Raw genomic sequence first — 17,429 nt, forward strand, 5'->3', positions numbered from 1 at the left:
TAAAGGGCTGTATAGCTAGTGGTATCAGTAGGTTTGTATTGGGTCAGGAAGACAACGCAGTTTTATATAGCCACCGATGTCGAAACCAACGTTACTAGCCTGTAGTAAACAGATAACAATGACACCGAATAAAAGAAGTGCAGAATTTCATGATTATTACATGAAGTGCCTGTACTGTATTTTATAGGTATTCATATAAAATAGGCCCTACATTGATACTAAGTTTAAGTATACCGCAAATTTAATTTACACCAGTGACCTCTAATAAATCACAATTAAGATGAGTGCATTTTTGGTTTTCGCTAATTTTGCTTCAGCCATGGTACTGTAGGGGTCTTGTAAATTGCTGCTCATCACGCATTCGCATGAACAGTTACAATCAATCCGCAAATCAGGTAAATTGACAGGAGACCGTATTTCGCCTGTTAACTGTGAAAATTTGCCAACTATCACACTGTCTTCACTGCTCTGGTTACACTCTCTATAGAGTAGTCTTTTATGTTCATTTTACACTGGCAAACAGACGCTCTTCAGTATTGGTTGATGGATGTCCCAAATTATGTAGAGACCCAGACCTCTGGATTAGCTGGATGAGTTGTGGCGAAGGGGAAAGGGAGAGAAATCTTTCTCAGACGCATCCTAAGAGAGTGCTGCCCCTTATGACGTCCTATATATACTTATCCCAGACTTTTTCTTAACGCATTATATTCATGAATTTTAAAAAAATCTGGGATCGGAACTGTAGCATACATGTACTATGTTGAATAAAACCATCACGTGAATAGTACTACATGGACATTTGCAATCAAAGGGCAACTAAGATTTATAGTTACAGTTAACTTTTAGTGTATCGAGGTACACGATTTACGTTCTGCTTAAACTTACGCACCAAGAACATTTCTTGGTTTTTTTCGAAATCGTTGAAAACTGTTGACAAGTTCACTTTACACACCACTTCCTGATTGCCGACTTGACTTAGTCTTTCAGTATTTTGCTTGTTTTTGTTAAATGTTCGTGTGGAAATTTATCTTGTGATTATTGACCAGGGACGTCCAATAAAGTTAGGAATTGACGCCTTTAATTGTAAACCTGGAAATATGGAAAACCTTTCACGAAAATATTCAACATGCGGCCTCCCTGAAATGTAAGCCTACCTGTAATATAGTGATGTATACACAACAAAAATATAAAAGCACGAAGCAACTTTATAATTCTTTTCTATTGGCGTTAAATAACGTGTTACGTCAACATTTAGGGTAAGTATTCATTATCAACTGTGGCTTCAATTTCCACCAGATTGTTGTTAAAATTTTAGGGCAATAATACAGGAACCACAGCAGGGTGAAAACAGAGTGGTCGGTAATCACAGTTCACGCTCTTCGTGATGCTGACGGTGGACACACTCGGTACTGAGTGTTGTTATTACCGATCACTCTGTGTAACAATTGCATGCTATTTTCTGCATAAATACTACACTGATTCGCAGGGTATATTTAAGAAAACAGGGAAAGAAAAACCAGATTTTTTGTCACTCAGGGAATTTTTTCTAACCCTAATAGACTGCAATTAGTGATAAATAATGTGACAAAAAAGACTTTGTACAGCATGACAAAAAGTGTTTTTGTCGCATTATTTCTCACTAGATTAGTGAAGCCTCTCCATACCCGCATCTACTCGAAGACTACAATTGATATCAATGCATTTTTTTTACCTAATTCTGCTTAACCCATGGTGCTAGGGGGCGTGCAATTTGCTACTATTTAAGCATTTATGTGAACAGTTAGAATAAAACCCTATCTGAGGTAAATCCACAAAGTGGCCCTATTTCACCTGTAACGACTGTCGTCGCTGCTATGATTTTACTGTCTGTACTGTAAGTCTATTGTTACATTGAACAATCAGGTTGCAGGTTCGAATCCAGTGTTGGCTCGGCAGGCGAATATTAAGTAAGAGGTTTTGTCAGACATGTTAGTGTGCAGTGGAGTTAAATCAGTTGTCAGAATCTAGGTATTACAGGGGCCTCAGGTGTATAGACGAATGGAGAACGCGTATTCCATGATGTAATCGAGGTACAGAACTTTACAACAGACTTGTATATATCTCAGACAAATACACGACAGCTCTGAGTAAACATGCTCGTTGCGACAGTTCAGCATGATGATGGTTATGCGTAGAACATACATGGTGTTACACAGCGCATCAACCAGTGCAGCAATCTGACAACTTCGTGCTGTCGAGCTATCGATCGGAAGTCTCCGGGGATAGTCGGGAGATTTCGGAGAGACGCCAGAGGCACGCTCGCTGGCGCGGCACACCTCATTGCTGATGGCCGCCTAACATGCAAGAGGCCAATTGAGCCGACTCTGAGAACGCGCGTGGATGGACGGCTTATACTTGTACTGGCATCATTTTCTCACATCCTAAAATGCTGCCGAGATGGGTCGTGCATGGCCCTGTTGTTCAGATAGTGCATTTCTCTTTTAACCGCTAGGAAACGCGAGGTGGTGGTTCAATCCCAGAATAAGTCTATTTGAACCCGGTCAGGGACAGGGAATTCGTGCATTCCTCACTGTCAGTGCTTGAGGACCTGGACGAAGCTCGTATGACAAAATTTCACAGTGTAACGTTTACTGAAGACCAATTGTCTTCCACTAATATATAGTGTGCATTCCAGTACACCACACGTGGAAAAGATCGTTAGTAACTTGGCAGTGGTCGCTGGTTCACACCGGGCATTCCAGTTTCCTACACTCATAAAACCACCGTACATCGTAGAAGTGAAACATTGTTTAATATGGCATTCAGCAAATACATCAATCGATATGAATATCGGACAGTGAATCCTCATCTCCGTCTTGTATGAAGTTCCACCAATAAGGTGTACACACTTAGCTTTCTGTGCAGGAGAAAATCTGTGCGGCGCTGTGGTAAATGCATGCTTCCTCAGCTACTTACATATATCAGAGGAATGCGGTTTACACAGCTAGGGACAGCCGATTTCCCGCACTCGTTAACCTAAACTCCTTTGCATAAGTGAAATATTTTTCGGCATGGCGTAAAAAAACAGTCAAATGATTGAACAGGCGACATACAGTGCATTGAATGAGGCGGCTCCAGGTGTTAGAATTTGAATTGCACGACTGATTGGTTAGCTCGGCTAGACATAGACATTTTTTTTTCCAATGAAATTAGCGTTCTGTGTTTTTTTTATTATCTTGCATTTTGAAATAGAGGTTTTGTTTGTATGAATTTGTGGCCTGGGGATCAAAACCAATTGACCTGTATGTGTTTAAGCGTTTCACATAAAGAAGGTCTCTCAGTAATATGCGGATGATCGTGAGTTTCCTCCGGGCTCTATCCGGTTTCCTCCCACCATAATGCTGACCGCCGTCGTATAAATGAAATATTCTCGAGTACGGCGTACAACACCAATCAAATAAATCAAATAAATTGTCACATAAGCAGTAGAACCGCGTTGCTTAACTCGTAATCTTGCTATTCCCCTGGCTTGGTACTCTTCATAAGAGTAGACAAGACCAAGTGCCGCCTGATCAGGTGTCCGTACAGCATTCCACTGAGGCAGCACTGAACCAAAATACTGGCATTGAAACCAGTCTTCTACAGGAATACACTGTCACGGATACTTATTTATTTATTTGATATACTCAAAAAAAAAAAAAAAAAACAATAATCGGTTAATTTGAACAGAAAGTCTGAATGATGTTAGGATGTATTGTGTTACTGCAGAAGATTGTTGTCTTAAATATAACACACATATTCTATTAATTCATCATAAAGATTCTATTAGACTAACGGGATATTATGTTGAGTATGGCAGAATGTTATAATAACACAATACATTCTAACACCACTCAGACTCAGTAAGTTAAAATTAAAAGATTAATGCTTTGAGCATAGGAGAATTTCTCACTTATATCGTGGCGGCCAATTTTAAACCAGGGGTAAACCGCTTATTTTTGATGGAGTACATCATTTGCACACGCAAATGTTGGTAGAAGACAATCGGTCTTCAGTTAGCGACTACGAAAACGACTCAAAGGCCACTGTGGGCCACATATTTGCTGCCAGAATCAAGATCCCACGAACATGAAGAGCGGCGGAATCACAAGTCGGGAGTGAATCCCCTATACCGCGTATGTGGTCTGGCGATTGAAAAACGAGCGTCCTAACCGCTCAGCTATTGACCAAAATACTGTTGAAAACGACGTCTATACTGAAATAGAAATTACCAAGAGAAGGAAATCTTGATCTTGATGTAGGCCCTATGTATGTTTCGGTTTTCCGTCGCACTTTACAATTTTTCAGTCATATGACGACGAGGTCCATAGGCGAGTCCGTGCAATCAAAGTGCTGCCACCAATGAAGTATTATGCCGAAAACACTTGACATTAAGCGAAGCAGCTACAAGTACCATAATGGTATGACGCTGCCCAGGTTTGATTCCGCATCTCTCGAAGTCGAGGCCGACGCTCTAACCATTAGGCCACCGAAGCGGCTCTTCCTTGCACCCAAAACTGTAGTAAGCCTCTCTTATCTCAAAGCCAGTGAAATTTATTTTGTATAATACATACTTCCTTGCGCTCATAGTTTGTACGTAGTTCAATAATGATTTATTTACTTTTTTATTTATTTGACTGGTGTTTTACGCCGTACTCAAGAATGTTTCACTTATACGACGTCAGCCAGCATTATATATAGTGGGAGGAAACCGGACAGAGCCAAGAGGATACCCACGACGACGAAGTAATAATAATGAAGTCGAGGCATCACCACGCAAATGTGAAAGGTTTCACAAGCTTCCAATCCAATTTCCGGAATCTTTGTTATTCTTTTGCACTGATGTTGTGAAAATCGTCTCTATATGGTTATTCGTCATGATGAACGCATATGTTTTATGCTGATGATTATATATCTATTAGAGTATTATGATAAAAACACACATATATAGTGTAACATAATAACTTCACGCTTAAAAGTCATAAGTATAACAAACACATTCAATTTCCTTTGTGCAAAAAATATATTATTGGTTTTAACTTGCACAGTACCAGAAACTTAAATACATCGTATATTCAGAGAAAAGGGAATTATTTTAAATGCCGCCTTAAGCCTTTATCCAGAGAAACCTAAATGTTTGGTTCAGTAGTTGATAAGATATAATAAGTGCGTGCATTGCAGTGCCAATATAAACAACAACAACCTATTGCACAATAATTCATTAACGCGTGTCATGATGTAAGTCGTACTTAGTGCCACTATTGTTTGGTTGATCATGCGTGTTAACTGATTACCACCATTGCGCAACATTTACCTTTGTTTTATGGGCACAAAACATGTGGACACGAAGATGAGTGAAAATCTGAGAAGCCGAACTAGCCGGCTGGGACTAAAAAAAAAAAAAAACAGAAGGGAAACAAATCTTGTCTCAGACTTCGCGTTTTCTGCGATCTTTTGCTCATAAAGCTATTGCATTTTACATACGTAATACACAGTAACTGCAACGTCACACGGTGTGGGACTGAAGTCTATGTATATAGTGTGGTACAAAAGGTGTGGCATAGAAACAATTACTGCGTCAGAGGTAAAGAAAACGAAAGCCTTCATGAACAGTTTTATAGGTGGAAAAAAATTTGTTCCCCAACAACCCAGGCGTACATACAATATATCAAGTTAAGTTCATAACATGAACGCGTTCTTTCCAATGTTAAGTAGTACAGCAAGAATTTAAAAAAAAAAAAGCCATCGGCTTTGCGCGTGCCTAAAAATATATCCTGAGACATGACTTGAGAGGAGCTATTAAATATACAAATATAAAAACATATTGCAAAAACGAAAATTGCGTCAAAATAGGAACAAGAATTACAACCAAGTGCCGGTAAATAATTTTTACACAGGTTGTAGTAAGTCTTATTAGGCAATTTTTCTCATGTTCATGTTGACAAATTATATGTCGTAGCACGCGTTATTTAAAGGTAAAAAAAATAACATGTAAAATATAACATAAATAAAAAGACATCATGCACTAAACAGACCACAATGATGTTCTGATGCTGATTTATAAAAGATTTTGGCCTTTATTGCATTTCGTATTAGCTTGTTCCTTTCCAGCCCAAAAAGCGTGTCCGACAGGCCGCTTTTGGTGATGGCGAAAAGAAAATTTTACGAAATATTGCAACAGAGTCAAGAATCTGCCTGTGTGGGTGAATATATATATATATATATCTGTGTGTGTTTGTTTGTATACTTATAAATATGTGATGTGTTATGGCATCCATGCAATTTAAAGTAATAACAAACCCTAATCGGCAATATATCATCTCAAATGTCACGAACACTGATAATAAACTCTTTATGGAAGACAATATTTTGAGCAAAGATCCAACGATACATTAAACTTTCAGTCAAACTTTTTGAGCACTGTTGGGGATTTTTTGTCGACGAAGTTCTCATGCCGCCATATTGGGAGCACTGTCACTTCCAGTCAGCTCTGCAGAGTGGAACATTACACCAGTGTTCGACGTAAACATTTATAAAACTGTGATTTTGTTCGCCGAATTTACATTTTTCAATGTTTGAAGGTAAGCTATGTATTTCTGTGTGTGTATTACATATTTTATAAATTTAAGGTATTAACACATCTCAGTCATAATTACAGTCAAAAGCCATCCTCTTGTTAAATTAAGGTTTTGCCATCAGCCCTGGGAAGAGTTGGGTCAGATCGGAAGTCTTGGGTCTGTGTGCAAGCGTTGGGTCCGTCGATGCTCGACCCACTTTTAGAGTGCTGTGTCTCGGTATGTCGCCGCAAGTCGACTTTTCTCTGGAAGGACCGTCCACATTTAGAGCAGGAAAATGGTTTGAAGCCCGTATGTTTCCTGCAATGGGTGATGAGATTGGAAGACTGGCTAAATGCTTTCCCACACTGGGTACACTTGTAAGGCTTTTCTCCTGTTTAAAAGATAAACACAAGAAAGGTTTTGAATTTCGAGCATATGACAAGAAAATGTAAGTATGCAAGGAATTCATACAGATTGCCAGTATAAAAAATAATGATAAACGAACCAAAAACTAGAGCACATAAGCTGCGTAGTTTTCAAAATAAATATCAGAATTAATGTAAAAACTATGCGTGATGATTTTACAAAATACACAAGGCTATTTTTGTTAATGCTGTCTTTAAAATCGATTGCCGCATTCGTGAAGGCCTACATCATGCAGCTGTCAGCTGTAGAAAACACTAAGCCCTCAATGGTTCAGAAGTTTCGTGGTGATTTTAAAATAAAAGGAAGCATTTGTAACAAAAAAGATCCTTCACTACACAAAATTAGTGTGCCTAGGACATTCCGTCAAAAGCCTTTACTCTAAGTTTCTTAATTCTCGTAAATGTGAACACAGCATACAAAATATATTATTGCGTTTAACTCAGGACTTGGGGATATCTATGCATGTTGATTTATTTATTTATTTATTTATTTGATTGGTGTTTTACGCCCTACTCAAGAATACGTCACTTATATGAAGGCGGCAAGCATTATGGTGGGATGAAACAGGGCGGAGCCCGGAGGAAACACACGACCATCCGCACGTTGCTAACAGACCTTCCCATTTCTGGCCGGAGAGGAAGCCAGCATGATCTATGCATGTTGAATAAAGTTTCCACAGTATATGAAGAATGCACAAATGAGACTATCTACTAAAAATAGTTAAAATATAAAATATTAAAAATGAGCATGATCCAGATTTGGGAGGTATTTCAATATAGCGTCTTAAACGTTCCTTGAGTTTTTTCAGCTTCATTGAAAATTGCTCAAGGCTTGTCTTTATACATGGCATCGTCCTATAATTTCGTCCTTTAAATACTTCCTTGGTGATTTTGGTGGTTTGCGTTAAACATTGTTGTGGAATCTGGTCTAACGCTTACTGACTTCGAACGCGTCCAATGCGGCTGACTGTTGGTATACACATTCTTGTTTTGGAGAAACTTCCAACACTTCTAACGTTAATCTAGGGTGAGGTACATTTTCGATATCCCATGTCAATATCACGTTCACTGAGCAGATGCGCTGCACGCCCATTGTTGTCCCACAACACAAAATCTGTGTGAACAATATGAATTTAGCGCTGAACGGTAAATACGAGGTATTACCCTCGTCTGATTTAGCCCACATCGTATCGATTACAAACGCCCAGGTTTTGTCACTTAACACAGAAATGTTTGGTTTGGCCTGCTTTACGTTTGACCACCTGCTTAATTAGCATATGCCTCTTCATACCTGACGCTAGACTTAACGTCAAATACAAATGAACCGATATGCAAATCTTAAAAAGCTGAGCAAATCAAACTCATTGGAGCAGCTTTGATTCGAGAGTGTGGAGGTTGTACTGACCGGTGCAATGTTTGTGGTGGGAACGCTGAACAAAAGGGACTATTTTATGTTTTAGCCATATATAAAATATTTGTTTTAAGCAGACCTGTATAGTTTTATTACGCCTTGGCTTATGAAATATGTAAGTGATTGTTATATTTCCTCAACGTGGAAATGCACGTGACACACTGAATCAGAATTATACTATTGGTGAACCAATAGTTTTCATGGTAACGCATTAAATAATAATTTATGTTTCATATTATTTGTGTCATTTCCGCGAATTTGTCACTAAGAGGTCCAATGTTTCGAAATATTTACAAATTTGATAAATTAAGTAAACATATATTTGAAACCAGCTATTGTAATGCCAACTGTCACTCAGTTGTGAGTACAAGTATTTGACAAATTGTTACACCCACCCATTCTCCCCGCCCAATGCAAATATTACCGGGCTCATCTGGTTGTTATTTCATTGGTGTTGAACACCACGCTCTCAAGGACGTTCCACCTCAAGAGATAAGTTCGAGTTAATCGATGAAGGAAACAGAGTAGAAACCGTAAGTAGCAATGTTTGCGCAAATTCCGTTTATCCCGTAACCAGGGAATGTGCATCCATCGTCAGTGTTAACTAAAATTGCCACGTGGGGATCTATGAAAATTTGCAATCAAAACCCAAATGCGATACAAATTTTTATTACTGACAAGGTTTATTACTAACCAAGTTGTATGGTCTGGGGTTTGCGTATTGATTAAATTTTCGCTCAAGGAACCTTCGGTAATTGCGTATTCCTGGTATCACTGAAAAATGTTGACTGTTAATCTTCAATCTGACCTAAGTCCTATACATACTTTCACAGTTCTTTGGTAGTTTGTGTTGAAGGTTGTACAGTTATGAAAATTGATCTTGGGTTGACCTGACATGTCTGTTATGGTTCACAAATGGTGTCCGTTTTGTAATTCGTCACTCAAACAAGTCATGCAAACAACTAAACCTAAATCACTTCAGCAACAAAGGGATTAATTAGTTTTATCAAATTTTAGGTTTATCCAGGTTTATCAAATCGTTATATACTTCCACAGTGCAATCGTTGGCTCAGATGGTTAAAGAGTTGGTTCCATCCGACTCTCAAACCCTTAAGCAGTTTGTTGGGTTGTTCAAACCCAGCTCTCGCTGGTTCGGCTGTGGCTTAAATTTACGTCAGGAGATTTGTCAGCTCTCTAATTCAGAGCGGTGCTAACAGGTATCCTCCACTCACTTTTTATACAAGGAAGTTTTTTGCGTTCAGCTTAAAACACAAATCAAATCAGATAAATAATAAATATAACATATTTACCTGTATGGATGTAGGTGTGCTTCTTCATGTCTGACTTCTGATGAAATCTCTTGCCGCAGAACGGACAGGGGTAGGGCCTGGTGTCGCTGTGGATCAGCAGGTGCGTGGAGAGGGTCGAGGAACGCTTAAAGCTTTTCCCGCACTGCTGGCACTGAAAGCTCTTCTCCTGTGTGTGTACGACGCGATGCTGCGTCAAGCTCACAGCGTGTCCGAACGTTTTGCTGCAGACGTCGCAGGCGAACGGGCGCTTTCCGCTGTGCGAACGTCGCACGTGGACCTCTAATCCGTGCGGCGTCGAGAACTGCTTCAGACATTTGATGCACTCGTACGAGGCGTCCGGTTTGTCCGTCGTTCCCGACGACGATCCGGAAATGTGGAATTTGTCCGGATAAAAATTTGACTCTGCTTGGGCTCTCTGTGCGCTCAAAAGGCTGGAAGTACTGAGCCCGAACGGCCAAAACTGACTCTGGTGCTCAAACGGAAGAACGTTACACATTGGCCGGACAAGGCCTTGGAGGACGTGGTACCGATAGAGGTCGCTGTAGGTAAACTTGTGGCTTGGTTTTGGGAAGATTCGCGCTGAATCCACTGCAAAGCATAAAAAAATTAAATAAGTAAAAATACAGACAATTCGTAATGGAATGAATAAAACACGACATAACAACGGAATAAAGGCGCATATGTTGTGTTACTGATGTAGATGGATTTGAGTAAAACTGGACTGATATATAAGAATACGGGTTTGGCAATCTCAGAGTACCCGAAGTAGGCCACTACCCTCTTTCAACTGGCTGATGAACCTTCTGACTTAAAGCTGCATCAAAACCAGCGAGAACTGGATTCGAACCTGCGACCTCACTGGTCTAGTGCAGTGCCCATTCAAAATAATTTATATCTGTCAAGTGAGATAAAGTATTCACTGCACACAGAAAAGTATACATGATGTTATCAATGCTTAATTTGCATACGCAAATTTTTCAAATATACGACATTCCAATTCATTTGATTTTTTGGCAACGCTCCCGGAATTACGAAATGGATCAAATGGATGGTTGTGGAGAAAATAGGAGAACAGATATATGTTATATGTACATACAGAGTTTCCTTCCTTAATGGATTGATGAGATTGAATACGTAAATTAAAAATGAATACTTATATGAATACGTAAACGCGTTCCCCTACCTGTAGCTGAATCCTTGGTTGCGTCTGTTGGGCATTTGGTGGGAACGGGTGAACTCTGCCATGGTCGGAACGCCTCAAACTGTTCCGCGTCATCTCCAGACTTTTTTTCCTGGTCTGTCCGGGTCTCTCTGTCCGGCAGTGGAGTCAGGGCTGAGGCAGGAGAGGGCAGGGCCCACATGGGCGAGTAAAACGCCGGGTAAAACTGGCGGAAGGGGAGCCCACTGCAAAAGTCTGAAACAGTCAGTAGAACATGCGTTATATTTTCTCTTTATTGGGAGGGGGGGCTCCGTGGCCGAGTGGTTATGTGCTCTACAGCAACACAATAGCACAGAAGTTTAACTCAGTTAGGTTTTTATTCTAACTGTTCATGTACATGGTTAAATAGTAGAAAGCTGCACAACCCCTAGAACTCTTTCTTAAGCAGAATTAGGTAAAAAAAAACAATGCAGTGATGTTAATATAATGATGAAATATAACTGACGACATTGGTCTAGAATTACTCAAATGCCACTGTTCCTCTGCCTGCTCATTAATGCCTACAGCTACCAGTAGGAAGTAACAAACAGGAAGCATGTAAGTTTTGTTATTTCCATCTGGGCAAGAAAACTGCAAATACACTTTCTTTCAATTTTTAGCTTTCAATGAGAACTAAGCAGAGCTACCGTCTACATATAGTGAAGATTGCGGGCTGTGCCCGGTTTCCTCCCACCATAATGCTGGCCGCCGTCGTATGAGTGAAATATTCTTGAGCATGGCGTAAAACACCAATCAAATAAATAAATAAATAAATTGTGCACATTAGTTTAAACAAATGACGTACATCAGCGTATTATTGAAACTATTGAAGATAATGTCGTATCCATGAGTGTTTTTTTGTATTAAACGTCCTTTATCTGAATTTATTTTACAAGAAAATACTTAAGACGAGTGTAGCGAGATTTAATATTTGATGTCGGTCGCGTCAGTTTCCGTGGGAGAAAATACAACTGTGAGATATTAAGTGACTTCCCTCTGCATGATACAGTGTCGATGGACTTTGTGATTCCACGCGTAGTTAATACAGACCTTAGTCTAAAAGGTGAGTCCGATCTCAAATCTTAAACTTTTATCCGAGCCAGATTTATCATGCCCAGGTCTGGGAGGTGACCGGCTGGTGACACGGACTGTCGGCTGTGAACCGCGTCACCTGTTGCTGTTGTTCGGAAGTGTCCCGTGCTATCTGTGACGGCTTTGGCGCGCTGGGCTATATATGTCTCGCTATCTCTGCACGGATTACAACTTTTGAACTACTGCTGTGTTGGAACTTTAATTTTAGCTGCACTTTGGTGAAAATTAAAGCTTTGTGAGTGGATTCACGAGTACACGTCGTGAAACAACGGTGTGATTTCAACACGTGCTACATGACGTAGGTACCTGCGGGTTTTAGATGCGTGCTGGCCGGGGTTAAGGTCAAAATGCCGGTCTCATGTTTGAAGAGATATTTTAGGAACTTATTTTCCCTTACATGCAAACATTGAATAAATTGGGAAAGACTATAACAATTGAACAAGGCAGATAGTTTGTACGGCATAAAAAAATTTTTTTCTATAACGACTTCCGCCGTAATCTCTTATCCTTAAATTGTTCCATAAACTGTCCAAGAGGTAACAAGTTCGAATTCAGGTTAGGTCACTAACAAAGTGCGGTGCTTTCTTTCCGTCTCTACCCTGGTTTTCCCCTATAGCGAGATGCCTGACCTCTATAACCCCCCATCAAACCAATCAATAGCAGGCAAATGTGGCAATCTGTTCTATACAGTCATTTAGCCTAAACATGCGAAAACTTGACGGCACGAATACGTTATATAACGGCAAAAGTATGTGGAAAGTGAACGGTATCAGTTTGTTTTAAATAGCTATCAATAAGTTAAATTAAAGTGGACTGGAACAAGTATCCCGTTCACCTTTGTACTTAGTTTGGACGTTGTATAACGGATGGATATTGTTAACTTTCAAAATATTGACACAAATATAATATATTTAAGACTATATAATAAAAGACTAACAGCATACAGAGTAAAACCACAGCGGAGACGATAATGCAAAGGGTCAAATGACAAATGGTCACACGTAACCAGTGTGTATCCATAATCTATGTGAAAAGTGTACAAGCCGACATTCCTTTTTCCCAGCTTATAGCTATAACGAACGTAATGTACCGGTATAATGTGGACGTGAAGCTAAGGGCATGACCAACCGATCTCAGAGCTAATATATCTGAAAAGAATTAATAGAAATATACTCTATTATAAGATACCGACCACAACGAATTCATACTAATTCTATTTATAACAAATTCATGCCATTTGACATATACAACAGTGTTGTTCTGTATAAATATGCACTTGATGCAAATATATTTATTCGAAAAATATTTCTCGTAAAACAACTCCGGTGGCATAAGTAACTTGTAAATTAACACTTTTTTGTGACATATCAATCTTAAATGTTTGGATATAGTTGTCAGATCTTGTGAAAATCCACTTATACCGCGTTTTCTTCTCAGTCACGCTTTCTAATTCTCTTAGAATAATTAAATGTTGACCAAGACACCAGTAAAACACATGCGCATGCGTCATCTGAATTTGATGGCTCCCTATTCATGCATGTGCGACTTTCGCAGGACATGATATAGGAAGAAGTCGTATTCATATAACTATACGATGAATGCATGTTTGGGCGAAACGCCTTCAATTTCAATTTAGAATTGATGTCATGGGTTCAAGCATTTGAGAAAGTCACATGTGTCTTTTGGTCAGTGTTTTATAATAACAGCAGTATATAAGACACTCCATAGGCTATAATGTGTAATGTATAAGCCTTCTTTAATGTAGGGCTTGTAAAAAAATTGTTACGCTGGGTAATAAAAGGTCCGTCGAGTTATATCGGAATACATATCCGTGATAATAAGGTGGTTTACTTATATAAATAACTTTAAAATCAAAGGTTATTGTTAAATGAATATATATCAATAAGTCTATACAAATAATGTTTCAGATAAGATTTATTGTTCGACAAAACGCCAAAACAACATTCGTCAATATAAGATAAACAACTGAAAAATTGTATGTTATGCATCGCTTAAGTAGCAATAATTAAGAATAAAATAATATTCAAATAAATAAATAAAGCGTGCAACACTTTTGGAACATTTCACTGAAGAAAGATATTCGGAAGCGATCTGTTATCTGGTCACACATAGCATAGTTATGTGCACTCCTTTATAAGCGCCATAAAGCTTTGGCGGAAAATAAGTGACTGACAGTGACTCTGTGTCTCAGCGTATATAACGCACAGTTTATTTGCCCACTTCATGTTGGCGAATGTTTGCTCAGAATACAGATATACTCGATCGCCTCTTGTTTACAGTGTGAAATACCAATGAAATAAATAAACAAATCCATTAGTTTAATCTATGCCTCGAAACAGACATTCGTATACCAGCCGTCAACCAATAAGGACATTCCTAAAAACGACGTATAACACAAACCACCCGAAGAACTGAGATTGTACATAAAGAACGAAAAAAGGACGGAATCATGCAGTCAACAGTTCTTCATTGATAAAAGCCCGCCATCTGTATTGGTACGCGACGAAATAGAGACAAAGTCATGGTCCTTTTCATGAATTTGAAAGTGAAGATGGAATATCTGTCATTTCCGATGTTAGTTAATATACTTTCGACGCAGTCTGCAGAATCTCTGGCCCTCTACTTCATAATTATGTCTAATTCCGCTTAACCTCTGGCCCGGGGCACGTGCATGCATCGTCTCATGTTAACCCACCACGTTGTACATATGAGATATTTTTGATAAATAACAACTTATGTTGCACGATTTGTTTACCGATTAAATTCGTGCACTTACATTCTCTTAACATTTGCTACAATTTCTCACTTTATATATTTTCTTTGGAATTTGATGTTGAGCGTTGATTTGGAAATTGATTTATTTATTTTTTTTTTTGATTGGTGTTTTACGAATCTCGAGAATATTTCACTTATACGACGGCGGCCAGCATTATGGTGGGAGGAAACCGGGCAATGTCCGGGAGAAACCCACGACCATCCGCAGGTTGCTGCCAGTCCAGGCCGGAGATGGAAATTGATCTTGCGATTGTTGACCTGGAATGTTTATTACGGTTGAGGGCTGGTATATGTACGATTGTCTGTTTTGAGGCATATAGATTTCAGTTTTTAGTGAATTAACGTATTTCTATCGCAAATTTAGCCTTCTTCCGATGTAATTGAATAGATTCTGTACATCGCAGTCGGATCATTTGTACGCAGTTTAGTTGAAACACGATTACAAATTAAGAGAATGGAAGATTATTTTATAAATTGTCTTGATATATTTAGTTGTCATCAGGCGAGTGATAAATATAACACATGTTATAGTAAATACTATGAGCTATATCAATTTTAAGGCAAACGTACAGATCTCGTCATAACTTAGAAATGGCTTTAATATGTGTGTAATTTAAGAAAAAAAATCTGTGTCTTTCAAGAAAGTAGACAAATTTTAATTCGGTTATCTTGAACGCCAAATTTCAAATATCAAGTCAATTACTCGGCGAAGATCGTTGGTCTAGCCCATATACTCCTTCTTCTTCCACCCCTAAGTCTCACCACCGTCCTATATGTGAATATTTCTTGAGTACGGCGTTATACCATAAATAAATAAATAAATAAATAAGTTCACATGTAGAGGAATTCATTTTTCAGTTTTCAGGAAATGCATAAAACCTCTCTCACCCATTTCACCCCCCACTTCCCCACCCCAGACCAAATAAATGTATCACAAGTTTCAAGACGTACCTGCTTGTCTGGGAATGACCACACGGAAGGCACTTCTCTGGTCTGTCATCTCCATCTGTCCGTACGGATGGACCTTCTGACTCTTCACGAGGAATGACCGAGGCATTTCGCTGACCAGACGGGCGGGAGAAATTCGGCTGGACTCCGACAATGGATACATACAACCGACTTTAGCGAGTGAGGGATTCGCACCATGAAACAACAGTGGAAACAAAAATTGACGCAGTTCTCCTTGATGGAATTTTCTTAAACGAAATCTACTTTTTGGTTTAAATCCATTTGTTCAAAGAACCAAAAGCTGGCTTTAGTTGAGATGACTGTGAACAAAACAGGTCAGTTTTGAACAGAAAAGTTTTTAAAAGTAAAAATCAGGTATATAATTGCACAATCCAATGCGAAAAGGCCCCGAGAACTGATTCGAAGCCCATAAAACAAAGTTCAGTCGAATGGGTATAGACTGTTCTAAATGCCCCGGTGAGTTATCCCTATGCGCGCGTAGAAATGCCCAGTAATCGTGATGAAGGCCTCCGCTTCGAGGGAAGGGCGATTAACAAATGAGTTACTGGTGGGAGAGAACGGCAGTATTAAGCCGGTAGCAAAACTCGAATCTCGGGGAAAATCCGGCAGTTGGGCCATCTGTTACGATCAGCACATTTCAGTTATGTGAAAATGAGCAGTTGACAGACGCCTCACTGTAGTAGCGCACATGCGCATAAACCGCTAAAGTAGCAGGTGCGTGTGAAATCGGAGGTGGAGAGCGACCGCTCATTGGTCAACCACAGCCCTCCACGTGGTAAACACAGGACCTTTAGCCACGCCCCCCTGCGAAACCCTTGGGAAAAGCACTGCTAGCTTTAATACAGAGAGGCCCAGGTTTGCAGCATGCACGCATGCGAGACAGGCTATAATCCGGAATAAGCTAAATGACAAATTCTTGATTTTATTACGCCATTGCGATTTTAGCATTCCTTCATAACATAATGGTATGAATTTTTTGTATTCTCTTTGTGTATATATTTGTTCCAAATTAAACAATCTCCTCCTGTAAAGGATTTAAGATAACCCCTAAAGACAACTTTCTCCACTGTATAGATGCTCCTACAGCAGGCTGGACAATCTGATGGGGGATTTACCACTGGGATTTGCCTAGCCTTTCGATGGGATTAAATGAGCCAGGAGGGTTTTGCCTTAATAGAACACAGTAGCCCTCGGACATATCCCAGTTTTAACCGCAACGATTTTGGCTTTGTGTAGATTAGTCAATTAGGGGATTAACAGGGGTCTAGTTTTCATAGCACGAAATCCGCTACGCACAAACATCAAGGTGGTAATAAAAGATATTAATCTATTTTGATATCCCGAATTACAGCTCCTTACGGTAAACGCTGGGCGTAAAATGAACATTCCAGGGACGATGAATTCTAGACGAGGCAACTGTTCAAGCAAATACGCAGCAAATATATTAAAGACTTATTTTGAAATCTTGCCAGGCTTATTGCTTTGGTTAGCTTTGGCTATTTACAAAACCGAGACGAAATGTATAGGAGAAAAAAAATAAGAACATTTTGGGTAAGGAAAAGTTCTGAGATCGTTTCCTGCCACAACTTGTAACAAGTTAATTTAAATAATGCAATATAAAAATAAAAATAAAAACATCCTATTACATATGTT

At 39.3% G+C, this 17,429-nt stretch overlaps 1 protein-coding gene across 1 annotated transcript; it reads right to left on the reverse strand.

Moving 5' to 3' along the window:
* Positions 1-6,694: 6,694 nt before the first annotated feature.
* Positions 6,695-15,864, reverse strand: LOC135480998 (zinc finger protein Gfi-1b-like). Its single transcript, XM_064760929.1, has 4 exons — positions 15,759-15,864; positions 10,905-11,135; positions 9,722-10,309; positions 6,695-6,966 (listed from the first exon to the last, which is right to left on the reverse strand). Exons 1-4 carry the CDS (start codon positions 15,862-15,864, stop codon positions 6,695-6,697), a joined length of 1,197 nt encoding a protein of 398 aa, XP_064616999.1.
* Between the last annotated feature and the right edge of the window lie 1,565 nt (positions 15,865-17,429).

This window comes from Liolophura sinensis, chromosome 13, assembly GCF_032854445.1.
Source record: "Liolophura sinensis isolate JHLJ2023 chromosome 13, CUHK_Ljap_v2, whole genome shotgun sequence".
NCBI classification, from domain to species: Eukaryota; Metazoa; Mollusca; class Polyplacophora; order Chitonida; family Chitonidae; genus Liolophura; species Liolophura sinensis.

What these genes read in the sequence shown, in the direction of transcription:
- LOC135480998 (XM_064760929.1), bottom strand. Translation starts at nt 15,864, where the DNA reads ATGCCTCGGTCATTCCTCGTGAAGAGTCAGAAGGTCCATCCGTACGGA. An exon ending in GGTCATTCCCAGACAAGCAG is followed by an intron (nt 11,136 to 15,758) that starts GTACGTCTTGAA and finishes TGACTGTTTCAG; the next exon opens with ACTTTTGCAGTGGGCTCCCC. An exon ending in AACCAAGGATTCAGCTACAG is followed by an intron (nt 10,310 to 10,904) that starts GTAGGGGAACGC and finishes TATGCTTTGCAG; the next exon opens with TGGATTCAGCGCGAATCTTC.